The sequence below is a fragment of the Quercus suber genome, unplaced genomic scaffold (assembly GCF_002906115.3).
Source record: "Quercus suber isolate HL8 unplaced genomic scaffold, Cork oak 2.0 scaffold_354, whole genome shotgun sequence".
NCBI classification, from domain to species: domain Eukaryota; kingdom Viridiplantae; phylum Streptophyta; class Magnoliopsida; order Fagales; family Fagaceae; genus Quercus; species Quercus suber.
In genome coordinates, this window is record NW_027069806.1 from 380,010 (window position 1) to 393,874 (window position 13,865).

At 34.4% G+C, this 13,865-nt stretch overlaps 2 protein-coding genes across 3 annotated transcripts; one reads left to right on the forward strand and one right to left on the reverse strand.

Moving 5' to 3' along the window:
* Nucleotides 1-237: 237 nt before the first annotated feature.
* LOC111987562 (uncharacterized) lies at nt 238-2,510 on the forward strand. Its single transcript, XM_024019275.2, has 2 exons — nt 238-412; nt 786-2,510. Exon 2 carries the CDS (start codon nt 816-818, stop codon nt 1,986-1,988), a length of 1,173 nt encoding a protein of 390 aa, XP_023875043.2. The 5' UTR covers nt 238-412; nt 786-815; the 3' UTR covers nt 1,989-2,510.
* Nucleotides 2,511-4,567: 2,057 nt separating this feature from the next.
* On the reverse strand, nt 4,568-9,512 carry LOC112010966 (tRNase Z TRZ1). 2 transcript variants are annotated; one of them, XM_024043349.2, is made up of 8 exons: nt 9,111-9,512; nt 8,051-8,213; nt 7,869-7,939; nt 7,658-7,726; nt 6,496-6,609; nt 5,745-5,813; nt 5,547-5,621; nt 4,568-5,245 (listed from the first exon to the last, which is right to left on the reverse strand). In XM_024043349.2, exons 1-8 carry the CDS (start codon nt 9,339-9,341, stop codon nt 5,171-5,173), a joined length of 867 nt encoding a protein of 288 aa, XP_023899117.2. In that variant the 5' UTR covers nt 9,342-9,512; the 3' UTR covers nt 4,568-5,170. The 2 variants fall into 2 exon arrangements, with proteins under 2 accessions (XP_023899117.2, XP_023899116.2); XM_024043348.2 differs by having other exon boundaries at nt 7,658-7,753; nt 9,111-9,511.
* Nucleotides 9,513-13,865: the final 4,353 nt, after the last annotated feature.

Genomic DNA, 13,865 nt, shown 5'->3' on the forward strand with positions numbered 1-13,865 from the left:
GATATATATAATTATATATAAGTCCTCCATGGAGCGCGGTACATCATATTTTTTTTAAATTGTAAAATATAAATTTCCATCTATCAAATATATATATAATTTCATATACAAATAAAATCATAATACTAAAAAATATAAAATTTTATATATAAAATTAATCATAATAAATGTCTATTATATATATATATATTTATATTTATATTTATATAATTTCAAGACATGGGCCTAGGCTTTTAAGTTTAGCCCATGAAACTTTGGTCATGGATTCAGTACAAGCCTATGTTTTTGTGTTGTATCTCCTTGCTAGATTCGAGAGGCGCCAAAATTTCCTCAGACATTGAATCTCAGCTCGGCTAGGGTTAGGGTTTCGCTTTTGCTTTCGCCGCCGCACCGTTCCTCTTCGGCTCTTCAGGTTCGAATTCCCTATCTCCATGTAACCGTAACTCAATAAAGTTTCAATCTTTAACTGAAACATTTTCAAAAAACAATTGGGATATTGATTCTGTTTTGTTCTATTGCTTCACTGTATCATCAATGAAACGAAACTTGAAACTTTATGCTCTATTTGTTTTGGCTGAAGAGTTTGCATTAAATTTTTTAATCTGGGTTTTTATTCTATTTAGTTCTAGTGTTTGATTCAGAGTTATATGCTTGTTTGCTGCTCAGGTTTTGAGCTTTTGCTTTTCTTTGGCTGAAAATTTTGCAGTTAATTTTTTTTTTTTTTGGATTTTATTCTATTTGGTTTTAGTGTTTGATTCAGAGCTATATATTTGTTTACTGCTCAGGTTTTGAGCTTTGCTTTCCAAATATCTGCTATGACTTTGCTTGAAGTGATAATAAAGGCCTCGGCCAATACTGAGTCACTTGCTTCCGAGTCAGAATACCCTATTGTTCTCAACCCAGATGATGTTTTGCTGAGGCCTAAACTTGAAGACCCAAATCCCACATTGCTTGTTAACCCTGTTATCGGTTGGCAAATATCGCAAACCGATTCTGAAGTCATTGAAATGGGAAAAAAGTTCTATATTAAGCTAAAGCGGAAGCTCAAGAACCCGATAGATTTTGATAAGGATGAGTTTTTACTGATTTTGAATCAGTTTCTTGAGAAAATAAGGGACAAAGTTGGTGTTTCCATTGGGATTGATTCGTCTGAAAGTGGGTATACTCAGGCCTGGACTGAACGGCTAGGGTCTTTCATGGGTAAAGATGTTGCTGGTTTGGTTTTGGATGGGTGTGTGGATTTTGAAATTTGGGATTTGGTCGAGGTTCTGATTGTTAATGGGGTTATTGATCATTCTTGTTATTCGAATTTGGTCAACAGACTTGTGGCGAAGAAGAGGTCAGACTTGTTATGTCTTTGTATTAAGCATGCATCGGATCTTGGGGCATCTGAATTACTTGCCATTTTGAAGTATTTTCTTTGTCCGGCGAAAGATGCTTATGGTAGTATGGTGGATGTGAGGAAAGGATGGGAGAAGCAGGCTTTGTCAGCAATTGAGAAAGCAAGTGAAAGGAGTGTCACAGGGAAGAAAGCGCGTTTGGCGAAGGAGGCTTCAATTTTGCTTATGGTGGCACATGATGGGTTCTCTGCATCAGAGCTTTGTTTGCACTATTTGCTGGCGTCCTCAAATATTGATGCAGTGACATTATCGTCATCGATTGGAAATTTGAATGGTAAAGAGATGATGAATTTGATTCGGTATTTGGGGAAGTGGTTGAAGAAGTACGAGCAATTTCCTCAAGCAGTTCCATGTCCTGAAGCATCATATAAGTTAGGTTTGAAGGCCTGCAGTTGGGTTCCTAAGCTTGAAGATGTCATCAACTGTGCTGGATTGGTGTTGGATGAAAAATTTTCTTCATTGATTTTGCATCCAGAATTCCATGAAGAGCTGAGATCCATGGGGGAAGTGGTTAGTTGTTTAGCATCAGAAGCTAGACTGTGTTGTTTAATGGCTGATGTAGCCGACAGATTGAAAGTTGAAGTTTGACATGCATGGAAATATAAATTTTTGCTAATATTGCATCATTCTCCTGGTATTGCATTTGCAGAATTGATAGTATGCTACCAGTTTTTCTTTTCTTGGAACAAATTGAAGTTTTTTCAGACACCTCTATATGGATGTTATTCGTGATTGGTTTGTAGGGTTTAGTCTGCATTTTGAGATGGCAGTCTATACCCGAGTTCTGATGTATACAATGGGAGGAATCTTAGATCAGATTTAATTTTGTCTACACTATAATCTCAGAAAGTGATGAGTTAGTACGAAATTACCTCTCCACCGTAATCTCAGAAAGTGACAAGTATTAACCTGCATCCATCCATTAAATGAGCCTCTCTGGTGTCACTATTAGCCTCTGCCTTATTATTCTCTCACGTAGTTTGATTGTGGATTCTTTTTTGGTTATATTGAAAATCATTCCAGGGAGATGCACTCTGGATTTTTTCCACATGAGTTCTTTTCATTGGACGAAGTGATTGTAATAACTAATAAACGTTTTTTCTTTTCTTCCCCTGGTATTATGATAATATGTTACAGAAGCAACTATCAGTATTACAATATCGATTAATCAGAGAATCTGAGTTTCAAGTTTATCTTGTACCAGATTAAGAGACAGTTCCGAGGAAAATATTAGCTGCTTCTTGTTTTCCTTTATTTTGGCATGAAAACAGAATGATTGTCAAAAGGGTGTTCCTCCTAAACAGCTTGACAGCTTTTCCAAATGCTGGCTGAACATTGGAGGTTGAATATCTTCCAAAAATCTTTAATCCTATTGTCCCAAATCCCAATATATGATATGTTTAACACCTGATGGGAAAATTTCAAGTACTATAAATCTAGTGACATACTCTTATTATACACTATGTACACACTTTTTTAAAATAAAATCTTGACTTGAAGTCAAGATTTCTAAGTTGGAAATTGTGACTTCATTTGTGTGTAATAGATGTTGTTCTTTTTACAATTAATATAATGATTTGCTATAATTGATATATAATAAAAGTAGTGTTAATGATTGTACCAAATGTTGTCCATTAGCAAATAATTGACCAATTTGCCAATGACATGCCTAAGATAAATTGAAATACTAAAAAAAGATCAAAGAATGAAGAAGAAAACCAAAGGGTTTTTTGAACTAGACGAGTTAACTCATAGATGACTCAATGAGTTAAAGAGGAGTTTGAACATTTGGTGAGACCCTTCAATGGCTTATATATGATCAATTTTGTTTTGTTTTTTTGAGCAAAATATATGATCAATTTAGTTTGTTATACATGTATAGCATTTTGCATGGATAAAAACTCTAGGAATACACCAATTCCACCAAATGCTTAAGCGGAAAGTTTAAACATCAACTTATGATTAATGCATAATAATCCCACTTTTCACCAAAATCTAGTAGTGATCCCATGGGTAAATGATTTAATTCAATCACAACACACAAGCATTTTGAAATTGGGTATGGACTGGGTTACGAAGGCATATAACCATTAACCTTTAGATACTGGAAATGACATGTAGCCACTAGTTATTAATTATTGGTTATTGGGAATAATGGATTGTGGGTGAAAAATAATGCAAATAATGCCAACTATAAGTAGGAGCTAGGAACCACTATGATTACAATAACATATTGTGGCCATATTCCAACAGAAAACCGGAATGTTAATGCATCCCAAATACATGCACAAACATGAGTGCATAAGGCACCATATGCATGATTTATAGTTTTTGTTAAGACTCAACTTTGTCATTCTCTAATAAGAAAGTAACACTTTATTCAATAAGAAAGCAACACATGTCTACCTCCACCACTATAAAAGAATGATGGATCTAAAAAAAGATACTAAATCCCTTACTACGATGGAATATACATTCTCACCTTGTTTCTCTTTTACTCCTCCATTGTAAAACACACATCTTTTGTAGAAAATAATAACAAAGTAACACTTTATCCAATAAGAAAGCAACACATGTTTACCTCCACCACTATAAAAGGATGATGGACCTAAGAAAAGACACTAAATCCCTTGCTACGATGGAATTTACATTCTCGCCCTTTTTCTCTTTTACTCCTCCATTGTAAACACACATCTTTTCTAGAAAATAATAAGAAAGTAACACTTTATCCAATAAGAAAGCAACACATGTCTACCTCCACCACTATAAAAGGATGATGGACCTAAGAAAAGACACTAAATCCCTCGTTACGATGGAATATACATTCTCGCCCTCTTTCTCTTTTACTCCTCCATTGTAAACACACATCTTTTGTAGAAAATAATAGATTATTCGACTAACTTCAACCCAAGTGTTTCTCCCTCTCCCAATATAGAGTTTCCACACTATAAATCTATGTTTTCATTTTCCTTTACGTTTTCATTTTCATTAGCTTTACCTTACTAATGGGGACTTCCCATTAAAAATCTATGCTTTCATTTTCATTAGCTTTACCTTTCCAATGGTATGTAATTGTCGAAGTAGTAATTTAGTGCCTTACCGTCATGTACAACAATTAACTTAAGTGAAAGTGATGTTATTTTAAGTACAACAGACTATGTCAACAATTATGAAAAATCTTGTGAAAAATATTGCCTTCCTATCATTCCTCGTCTGTATTATGAGTTACATCCCCAAAGTCTTTTTAATTGACAAAAAGCATTCAAATCGACCACTCAACTGATTCATCAACATGAGCTTTCTCAGCTTTATGAATCATTTTTTTTTTTTTTTTTGAGATCTTTAGTCAGTTGTCACACAAAAAATGTGCTCTTACTACATTGTATCAAAAGGTAATTGCGTTGAGCCAGAATGAAAGCAATTAAAATCAGCATATTGAGACAAATGAGAGGACCAACGTTTAGCCAATTTAATCCCCCCCTCCTCCACACACCCTCGCAGCCATCCAGGGAAAAAGAAGAAATGGATATTGCATCTCAAGAACTTGAAATTCCCGAGAAAACCAACAAGCTTTAAAGAACATTCCCGTAAGCATCCTGCTGGAATTCTTCTTGAAAATTGGGGGGCCTACATAAACCCACAAGCTTCAAAATCACAATGTCACCAACTCTGTTTTCTGAGCTAGTAGTGGGGTTTGCATGAATCCACCAACTCCAAAGTGGCAACAGCATTCAGGTGCCCAAAACAGAAAAACACTACTCCAGTTCCCATCAGAAACCTTCTGTGAGCGCAAAAACTCGACCTGCTAAAGGTGAAGGCAAAGCAGATACAGCTTGTTGAATTTCCTGACAAATCAAAGTACCAAATTAACAATATAATTACCATTAAGGAGACAAAAGGAAGACATTATAAGATACAACTGGACCATCCCATAGAATAGACCCACAATGATTTACGAAGTTTATCACACACACTACTTGGTAGTGGGGGATTCATCAAATAGAAGAGATAATATCTTGCTGATAGAACTAATTTGCTGCTAGAAGAGCAGCAAGAACTCATTCTGTGGACTATAACCCTGTGACTGATCCACTGAGGAGACTTTAAGAATAAATTAGACAAAAGAATTGCTTTATATAGGAGTACCTCAGCTGTATGACGAGCTGAAAAGTGGATTAGAAGAATTGCTTTGTTCTCAAATCTCTCTGCATGACCTATTATCTGGTAAAATATCATAACAAAAACACAATAAGAAACCCAGGAAGGCACATCAGACAAGACACAAGCCAATAAGGAAGCGCATGCAGCATGATAATTTCCAAAAGAAGAGTTTAATGACTAAACCTCAGATATATGTGTGTGTCCGTAATCTCTTGCACCCTCCACTTGAACAGAGTTATCAACAAAGGTGCACTGCATGAAAAGATTAGAGGCAACTATGTTATGTAAACAATTATTAAGAGCCTCACCCACAATGCAAACCATGATAGATGCTCCCAACAATTTTGAGCAGTACAACCTATGTAGACAGTAAATATGAGTGACTTTGTGCATGTGTCTGTTAATACATGCTTTTGTATTATATTTACACATAGAAGTGTTAATGAGATACTCTTGTTGACCTAGTATCTGCATGAGCCAACTTGCATGAGCGATCAATATTTAATACCACGAAATGAGGAAAAAAGGGAAAATTTTCTGTTGACACTTCCTCTCATTTGGTCCACATGATTTAAGCAAGTGTGCATTATTGAGTTTTGAGAATAGCAATTTAACACAAAGCCACCTCTCATTAGTTACAGTGCAATACGTTCAATTGCAAGCCACCAAAAGACACCGACTAAAGATTATATTATAAAGAAAAGATGCCACATTTATATCACTCCAGACTGCAAAAGCAAACAGCAAGTTTGTGACCAGAGTTACTCCATTCTTTTCTTATCCTTTTTTTTTGATAAGTTTGATCAAAGTTACCTTTGAGTGTAAAACTACAACTGGTGCAAGAAGTTAAAAATGGTCTGATAAAAATAAACCTTGATATGCCAAAACGTCAAAGTATATGTTAAGTAACACAGCATAAGCAAAGTAAATGCACCTCCATAACTAGAATTCTTGATCTCAAGGCATCTATGTTATTTTGGTCAACTATGAAGTCGGACATGGTATCTCCAGTGAAAGCAATTTCAGGTACTGTCACAGTGTATGTAATCTGCAAATAAACAGTCCCAGCCTTGTTAAATATATTCTAATAAAGACAAAAAATAAAAATAAAAAGAGCAAGGTCGGTAGAGACAGGGACATAAATTTCAAAAACAACAGGACCACATTAAAAAAAATATTGTCAAAACCTTCTGAGAAGTAAAAGTAAACGAGAAAAATAGAAGCCCAGCTAGATATTAGGTAAATATTAGAAGTTTCCAAAGCAAACATCTATTAAAACATGTTCTGAGGTTTCAATATAATTGCTGAATCTTTTAGTCTTACCCCTTGATGTAGCAAAAGCGAAAACTATATGTCTTGAAACTCAAACAATGGGATTTTTTTTAAAAAAATAACTATAAATCTCAAACTATATTATTAGTTAGGCAAGGTTTGAAACATATTTGGTTTATAACAATTCGACTTTTCTGGAGTCGATTTCCCAGTGGATTTTCAAATGGCGAAATCGACTCCAAAAAAGTCGAATTGTTATAAACCAAATATGTTTTAAACCTTGCCTTACTAATACAATAGTTTAAGGGATTTGGTTATTTTTTAATAAAATCCCAAACAATGCCCCATAAAACTCTAAGCTTATTTTCCATATTCCAAACATATTTCAACAAAAAAAAAAATGTTTTTTGCATACAATGAAAAAACACATGATAACAGAAAAGAAAACACAATATTCAAAAACTAGATATTCCAAAGAAACAGTACAGCATATCTTCTAACTGCAGATGCTATACACAGATTTTTAAACTTTGGAATGAAAGCAGGCAAAAATGATAAATTTTGGGATATGGTCTACTGCTTTTACTCTTGGTCATGGTTATTTTCTCACATCCCACTTCTAGCTCTCTCCATATCAAATTAACAGGAGAAAGGAAGAATATTGCAGTCAAGAAGTGGTAGAACAGTTGCATAAAAAAGTGCAATTTATTTATGAATAATCTAAAAAAAATTGCAATATAAAGGTCCTCCAGAATGTAAAGGAAGCAAATTTCCAATCACATAGTATCAGTAAGAAGTTTATGAGGGCAACTGTCAAGACAGACCTCCACACCTGATAACTTCAAATTCTTAATCTCGTTCCCAGGAAGGCCAATGTACTCCTGCTTAAGTTTCTGTTTTACAAAGTAAACTACATAACCCTGTCATGAATCATTCACAGTCAATAAATACTAAAGATAGCTCAAAGTATATACTAATTCATCAACATCTGAATGGAAAGCCATAAGAGAAAAAAATTACACCTAATAAGGATACCTGGCTTGGTATGACATGGTATGTCTTAAAAGCTCTTACTTTAAGGTCTTTTCTCAAATAAAACTCTTCTCCTGAAAATAAAAGCTCTATAAGCTTACTCAAAACTACATTATGTGAAAGGAGAGCAGACGAGACCAACATTTTTAGTTGATGAAAGAATTCAATTCAAGATCAGCCATTACCGACATCCAAGCCAATTAGATTATGCTTCAGCTCTGATTGGTCCATTCTTCTGTGCACCTCAAAGAGTTGTTCTACATCTGCTTTTATACATGTTGGTACAATGATTGTTGGAGGCTTCATTCTGTATAAGCCACGGGTTGCAACATACATGGGGAGTCCTCCCTTTCAAAATATTAAGTTATAAGCAGCACTCAAGAAAAAGAGTCCATGTGTAATCTTTACTAATTAAACTCTTATTGGGACTTAAAAGACATAATTTAGAAGTTTAAAATCAACTAAAAATTGTGAAACTATAAAAATCCAGTTTAAATGAATTTCATGGAAATTATGATAAAAATGCCAAGAAAATAAGAGAAAGCCCCATTTTCATGATTTTTCTTTCTGGAAGAATGGGAGCAGGGAGGTTGGAACCATTTGATATGTTTAAATTCCATATTCAGACTATGTGAGAAATTCAAAAATCGATTGCATTGATAGACATAGACAAATATGCCAAAACATTAGATAATAGTCAAAAGATCCATCACAATGCACAAAATTAAAAACAGGTATATATCTTTTACAAGCATCCAACGATGTGAATCATCATATGAATCTATATAGGCACCAAAGTAGAGTTCTTCAGCTCTTAGTCATCTTGTAGTGCAACATTAAACAGTGAATATATCTTGAACTACTTTTAGTTCCAAACTCATTCAAAACCCAGTACCAAAACAACACTAAAAGCTCCACAATATTCCACACAACACTACAAATCATCACACTAGTACATATATCCCAAACCCAATAAAAGAAAACACAAATTACATAAGTAGTTACCTAGTATTTACCATCTAACCACCCTAAATTATCAAAAACTCGAACTGGCCCAATACAGAACAGTGCATATAAAACCAAATTCAACAGCTCCAACACCACCAACACCAAGATAAAGAATAACAAAAACCCAGAACACAAAAAGGCACAAAGAATGAAGAAAAAAAAAGTCAAAATTTTGTAATACAAAGAGCAAGATAAAAAACAAAGAGAAAGTAAGCAAAGCACAGAAGGGACACTCACAATGTGGTCCATGTGGGCATGGGAGATACAGAGAAAGTCTTGCTGTATAGCTTGGTGGGGACAGCGACCAATATCAAAGGCTATATTGAGAGAAGGGAAAATTATGCAGGTTTCATGGCCTGCAATTGACAAACCCTTTACTGGGTACCCTTGTATATTCATAACACACTTGGTTTTGTTCGAGCTCTCTTTGTCTTTGGCCTGCTCAGAATGTTTGGTTCCAGTTTCCATGTCTTCAACAACCTTACTCACGGTCTGAGTCCACAAGGCGAGGAGCTGGTCTGGGTTGCAGAGTCTGGGTTCATAGGGGTTTAGATTTAGGCTCCGTGTGGGAGTTCAGAAGGAAGGGAAGAAAATGAAATGGAGTAGAACGTAGTAAAGGAAAGGAATGGGAAAGAATGAAATTGAATTAAATAACCGATTTTGGATTTTTTAAAATAAAGGCATGAAAATTAATAAAAATAAATAGAATTTAAGTAATTTTATTTAGGGTAATATGAAAAGAATGAAATTAAATTATTTTATGATAATATTATTATTATATTTTTATTTAAAAATAAAAAGTTAAATTTATAGATGTATTTTGGAAATTTTAGTAAAAAAAATTATTAAATTTTATTTTATTTTTTCTCATTTCTTTCAATTTCGGAGAAAATAAAAATTTGAGGTTTTAAAGGAATAGAGAGGAATGAGTGTTCCTTTTTACTCATTTCATTTCCTCTTACTTAAACTCTCAAACAAGGGAAAGGAAAAATATTCTAAAATGATTCTTTTCATTCATTTCCATTCCATTTCATTTCTTTCTCCCAAATAAAGCCTTAGGATTTTCTATTGGGTGGTGAAACGATGTCATATGAATTTTGTTTTGTTTTGTTTTGTTTTGTTTGTTTGTTTGTTTATTTGTGTTTTTTTTTTTTAATACAAAATAGAAATTGTACTCTAGTCTAATCTAAATATATATGTGTGTGAACCTCCCTCCTGGAGATTTGATCCTTAGCCCACGCTCCTTACACTCCACAAGCACTTATGCTTAGTGATCACCAGGAACAGACGTAGGATTTTAAGTTGGGGGGGGGGTCGGAGATAAGCAAAAAAAAAATTTCAAATACACATCCATATAGTATTAATAAACTAACAACCAAGACAAATACCCAAAAATCATTGTTTCTTAATATATTAAGATACAATCATCTACTAACAAAAACAAAATACACGAAATACTATTGTTTCTTTATACAATCATCTATGAAAAGGAAACTCGACGCTCTTTCAAATCTTCAAAATTATCTATGATTGAATCCAAACTAAATGTCAAGGCTATATCCTTTTTAATGTAAAACATCAAAGAGTCCGTCAAAAAATCATTTTCCATTTTGTTTCGAAGGTTAGTTTTGACAATTTTCATAACTGAAAATGCTTGCTCTGTAGTAGCAGTAGAAACTGGAAGAGTAAGCACAAGTCTCACCAATCTATAAACAAGTTTGTAATATTCTGAATTTCCAGTTTTCACTAACCATTGAGACAACTCATATAAACTTTTCAATTTTTTGAACTCTTGATCCTGGACTACATTATGCTCAAAATGATAAAGTTCTTTCTCCAACACTTGTTTGTCATAATCTGTGAAATCTTGTGGATAGAAATTCTTTACCAACAAATAAAGATCACTACTTCTGAAAGATTTTAATGCCTCTCGAGGTTCTAAAGCTGAGCTAAGCCTAAGTAACTCCATTGCATCTTCATGAAACCGATAATTTAGTTCCTATAGTTGAGCATCTATTGTAACATAAAAAATATTTACTCGATAATGATGCTCATTTGTAACGTTATCTTGTTGATTACGAGTTCGACCTCGCCTCGCAACATAACGAGCATTCATACCTATGACATCAATGTAATGCTTCTCACAAAATGATATCACAGTGGTGAGTAAGCCATCCCATCCATCATCTCTAAATTTTTGGCTAAGTGCTTTAGTAGATGAAACTAAATGCATGGCATTTAAAATGTCTTGAGATTGGCTTTGCAAAGCTTGACAAAGTTTATCAGTGATCTTTATAGTTTCCTTCTCAAGATGCAAGATGAAGACAAATTCAAATGAAGTTAAACCATCATAAGCTGACTCTGCTTCTGCCCGATGTTCTCCATAAATTGTATCATCAATTATATTTTAAAAAACTTCAACAGTTGAAGTAAACATCCTTAATAAGCTAGAAACTGATCTAAAATGTGAACTCCAACTTGTTTCTACAGGTCGTTGTAAAGTGCCAATTTGATTAAGTCCATTTCCAGTCTCAAGCTCTTCAAGATTAATCAAACGTGCTATTTCATTAGCATTGACAACTTTCAATTGCTCATTGCGCTTGCATGAAGCATTAACAATTCTGATCAGAAAAAGTAATGTAAGAAAAAAATGACTAAAGGGAACAGGTTGTTTTGATACTTTTACCAATGCCAATTGTAAGCGATGTGCAAAACAATGGATGTAGTAAGCATATGGGCAATCATTCAAAATCAAAGCTTGTAATTCACTCCACATACCTCGCATGTTGCTTGCTCCATCATATCTTTGCCCTCGAATATTTTGTATATCGAAGCAATGTTGAGATAACAATGAATATATCCCCTTCTTTAGAGTCAAAGCTGCAGTGTCAACAACATGAATAAGCCCAAAAAAAACGTTCTTTCACAAAGCCTTCTACATCAACATATCTAAAGACCATAGCCATTTGCTCTTTCATGGACTCATCACGAGTTTCATCAACCATTATGCAAAACTTTGCATCACCAATTTCTTCTCGAATGGCCTTCTTCACTTTGGCTGAGAAAACATGTAAAATTTCCTTTTGAATTCTAGGTGATGTGTAGGTTGCATTTTTGAGAGCTTTTTCTATTATTTCAGCAATCTTCTCGTTAAAAAAAGTCACAATACCCAATTATTCAAAAAAGTTCCCACGGTTTAATGAACTAAAACTTTCATCATTACCTCTAAAAGCTATAGCTTGAAAGGCAAGATACCGGACAATAAAAATTGAGGCCTTTAGTTGCAGCTGATTATTTGCAATTTGTTCAGTAGTGAAATGATCAACTACCCTTTGCAAATGCTACGATTGGTTCATCAAATCCTTACACATTTGCTCGGTAACTCTATGAGCTGAGTTAGGATCTTTTCCTATATGACCTTCAAAATAACAATCTTTGCCCCCAACCTTTTTCCAAGATCTAAATCCACCAACAATGAATGCATTTTGTTGTCCCACAACCCCATTTGGATTATGAAAAACAAAGCAAGGTAGACAATAAGCTGCATCTGTTGTAGGAGAATATTCAAGCCATTTTGAATTATTTTTAAATCAAAAAGCTTGAAAGCTACGATTGCGCTTTCCACTTTTTTTGAATGTCCTTAGAGAAGGTTGGTGTAGACTTTTTTTAATGTAAGCCCGTTGAATTTCATCACGTTGATTAACATGATATTCCCATATTTGTTTGCATGTTCCGAGATCATAATCCAAAGAATCAAGGTCAATTCTTTGAAATTGTGTTTAAGAGATTGGAACATCAACATTTTCCATAATTGGAACATCGACATTTTCTAGAATTGGAACAGCAACATTAGTTGTTGGTAATTCCACATTGACTTCAGAAGAATTTAAAGTTGAACATTTTCTTTTGAAAAAAATCAAGCATTGTAGTTGATTTTTTCATAATCTACAAATAAAATAAGAATCACCATTATTTTCTTAAATTTATGTGACAATTTTCTATAATATATGATTTGTTTTTTTCTTTTTGTCTTTGATCTGCCTTTATTTATGTCTTTGTGTTTGTCTGCCTTTATTTATGTCTTTGTGTTGTCTGATTGTCTCCCTCTTTCTAACACTGACCCACTAACCCAATGAATCCCACTGGCCACTGTAGACACTAATTGACCTTACAGAAAAAAAAAAAAAGAAAAAGAAAAAAAAGGGTAAAGTTGTCTTTACCTTTACCTTTTGTTTTGTCCGTTGCCCAACCCCCAACTCCACTTGTCTGGTTGTCCCTATTATGCCCAACTACCAATCAACAAAGAAAAAATTAATCCCTACAACTACAAACTATACTCTCTCTCTCTCTTTCTCTCTTATCTATATAGGGAGTCACAAACACAGTTACATAGAGTCAAAGAGTCATAGCCAAAAAGCCAAAAAAAAAAAAAAAAAAAAAACACCACAGGTAGCAGCCGCAGCACAAATTCAATTCACAATCAGTCAATCACCAACATTACATCATTCAGTTCATCAGTAAAAACACAAACAAGCACAGTTTCTGTGAATCTCAATTCTCAGATCAGATCACAAACATTTTATATTTATTAAGTTTTGAAGGCAACTCTAAGAGTAAATACCTGTGAGCAACGGGGGCAAGTGGTTCTTGAGCAACGGCGATGGTGGCAAGTGGGTTTGAAGTGGGCGTGGCAAGTGGGTCTCGCCGGCGTGACTGGTAGCAAGATCAACAACAACAGATCAAGATGGGTCTCAGTGTCTCGCTCTCGCAATCGTCACAAACTCACAGGCTCAAGCACACGCGTAGGCGTTGGAGGCGTCACGGGATCGGGGCGGGTCTCTCTTCTCCCTTTCTATTTCTGATCTCTCTGTGTCGCCTCTGCTCTCAATCTCAGCTCTCAAGTGATTTCTTTTCTTTTTTGTTCTTTTTTCTTCTCTTCTCCGTTTGTGTTGGTTTTGGACTACTGAGTTTGTTTTATTTTTATTTTTATTT

Coding starts and splice junctions, on each gene's coding strand:
- LOC111987562 (XM_024019275.2), top strand. CDS start 816: ATGACTTTGCTTGAAGTGATAATAAAGGCCTCGGCCAATACTGAGTCA.
- LOC112010966 (XM_024043348.2), bottom strand. CDS start 9,341: ATGGAAACTGGAACCAAACATTCTGAGCAGGCCAAAGACAAAGAGAGC. Junction 8,214..9,110: donor ATGCCCACATGGACCACATT/GTGAGTGTCCCT, acceptor ATATTTTGAAAG/GGAGGACTCCCCATGTATGT. Junction 6,610..7,657: donor TGAAGTTATCAGGTGTGGAG/GTCTGTCTTGAC, acceptor GTTTATTTGCAG/ATTACATACACTGTGACAGT.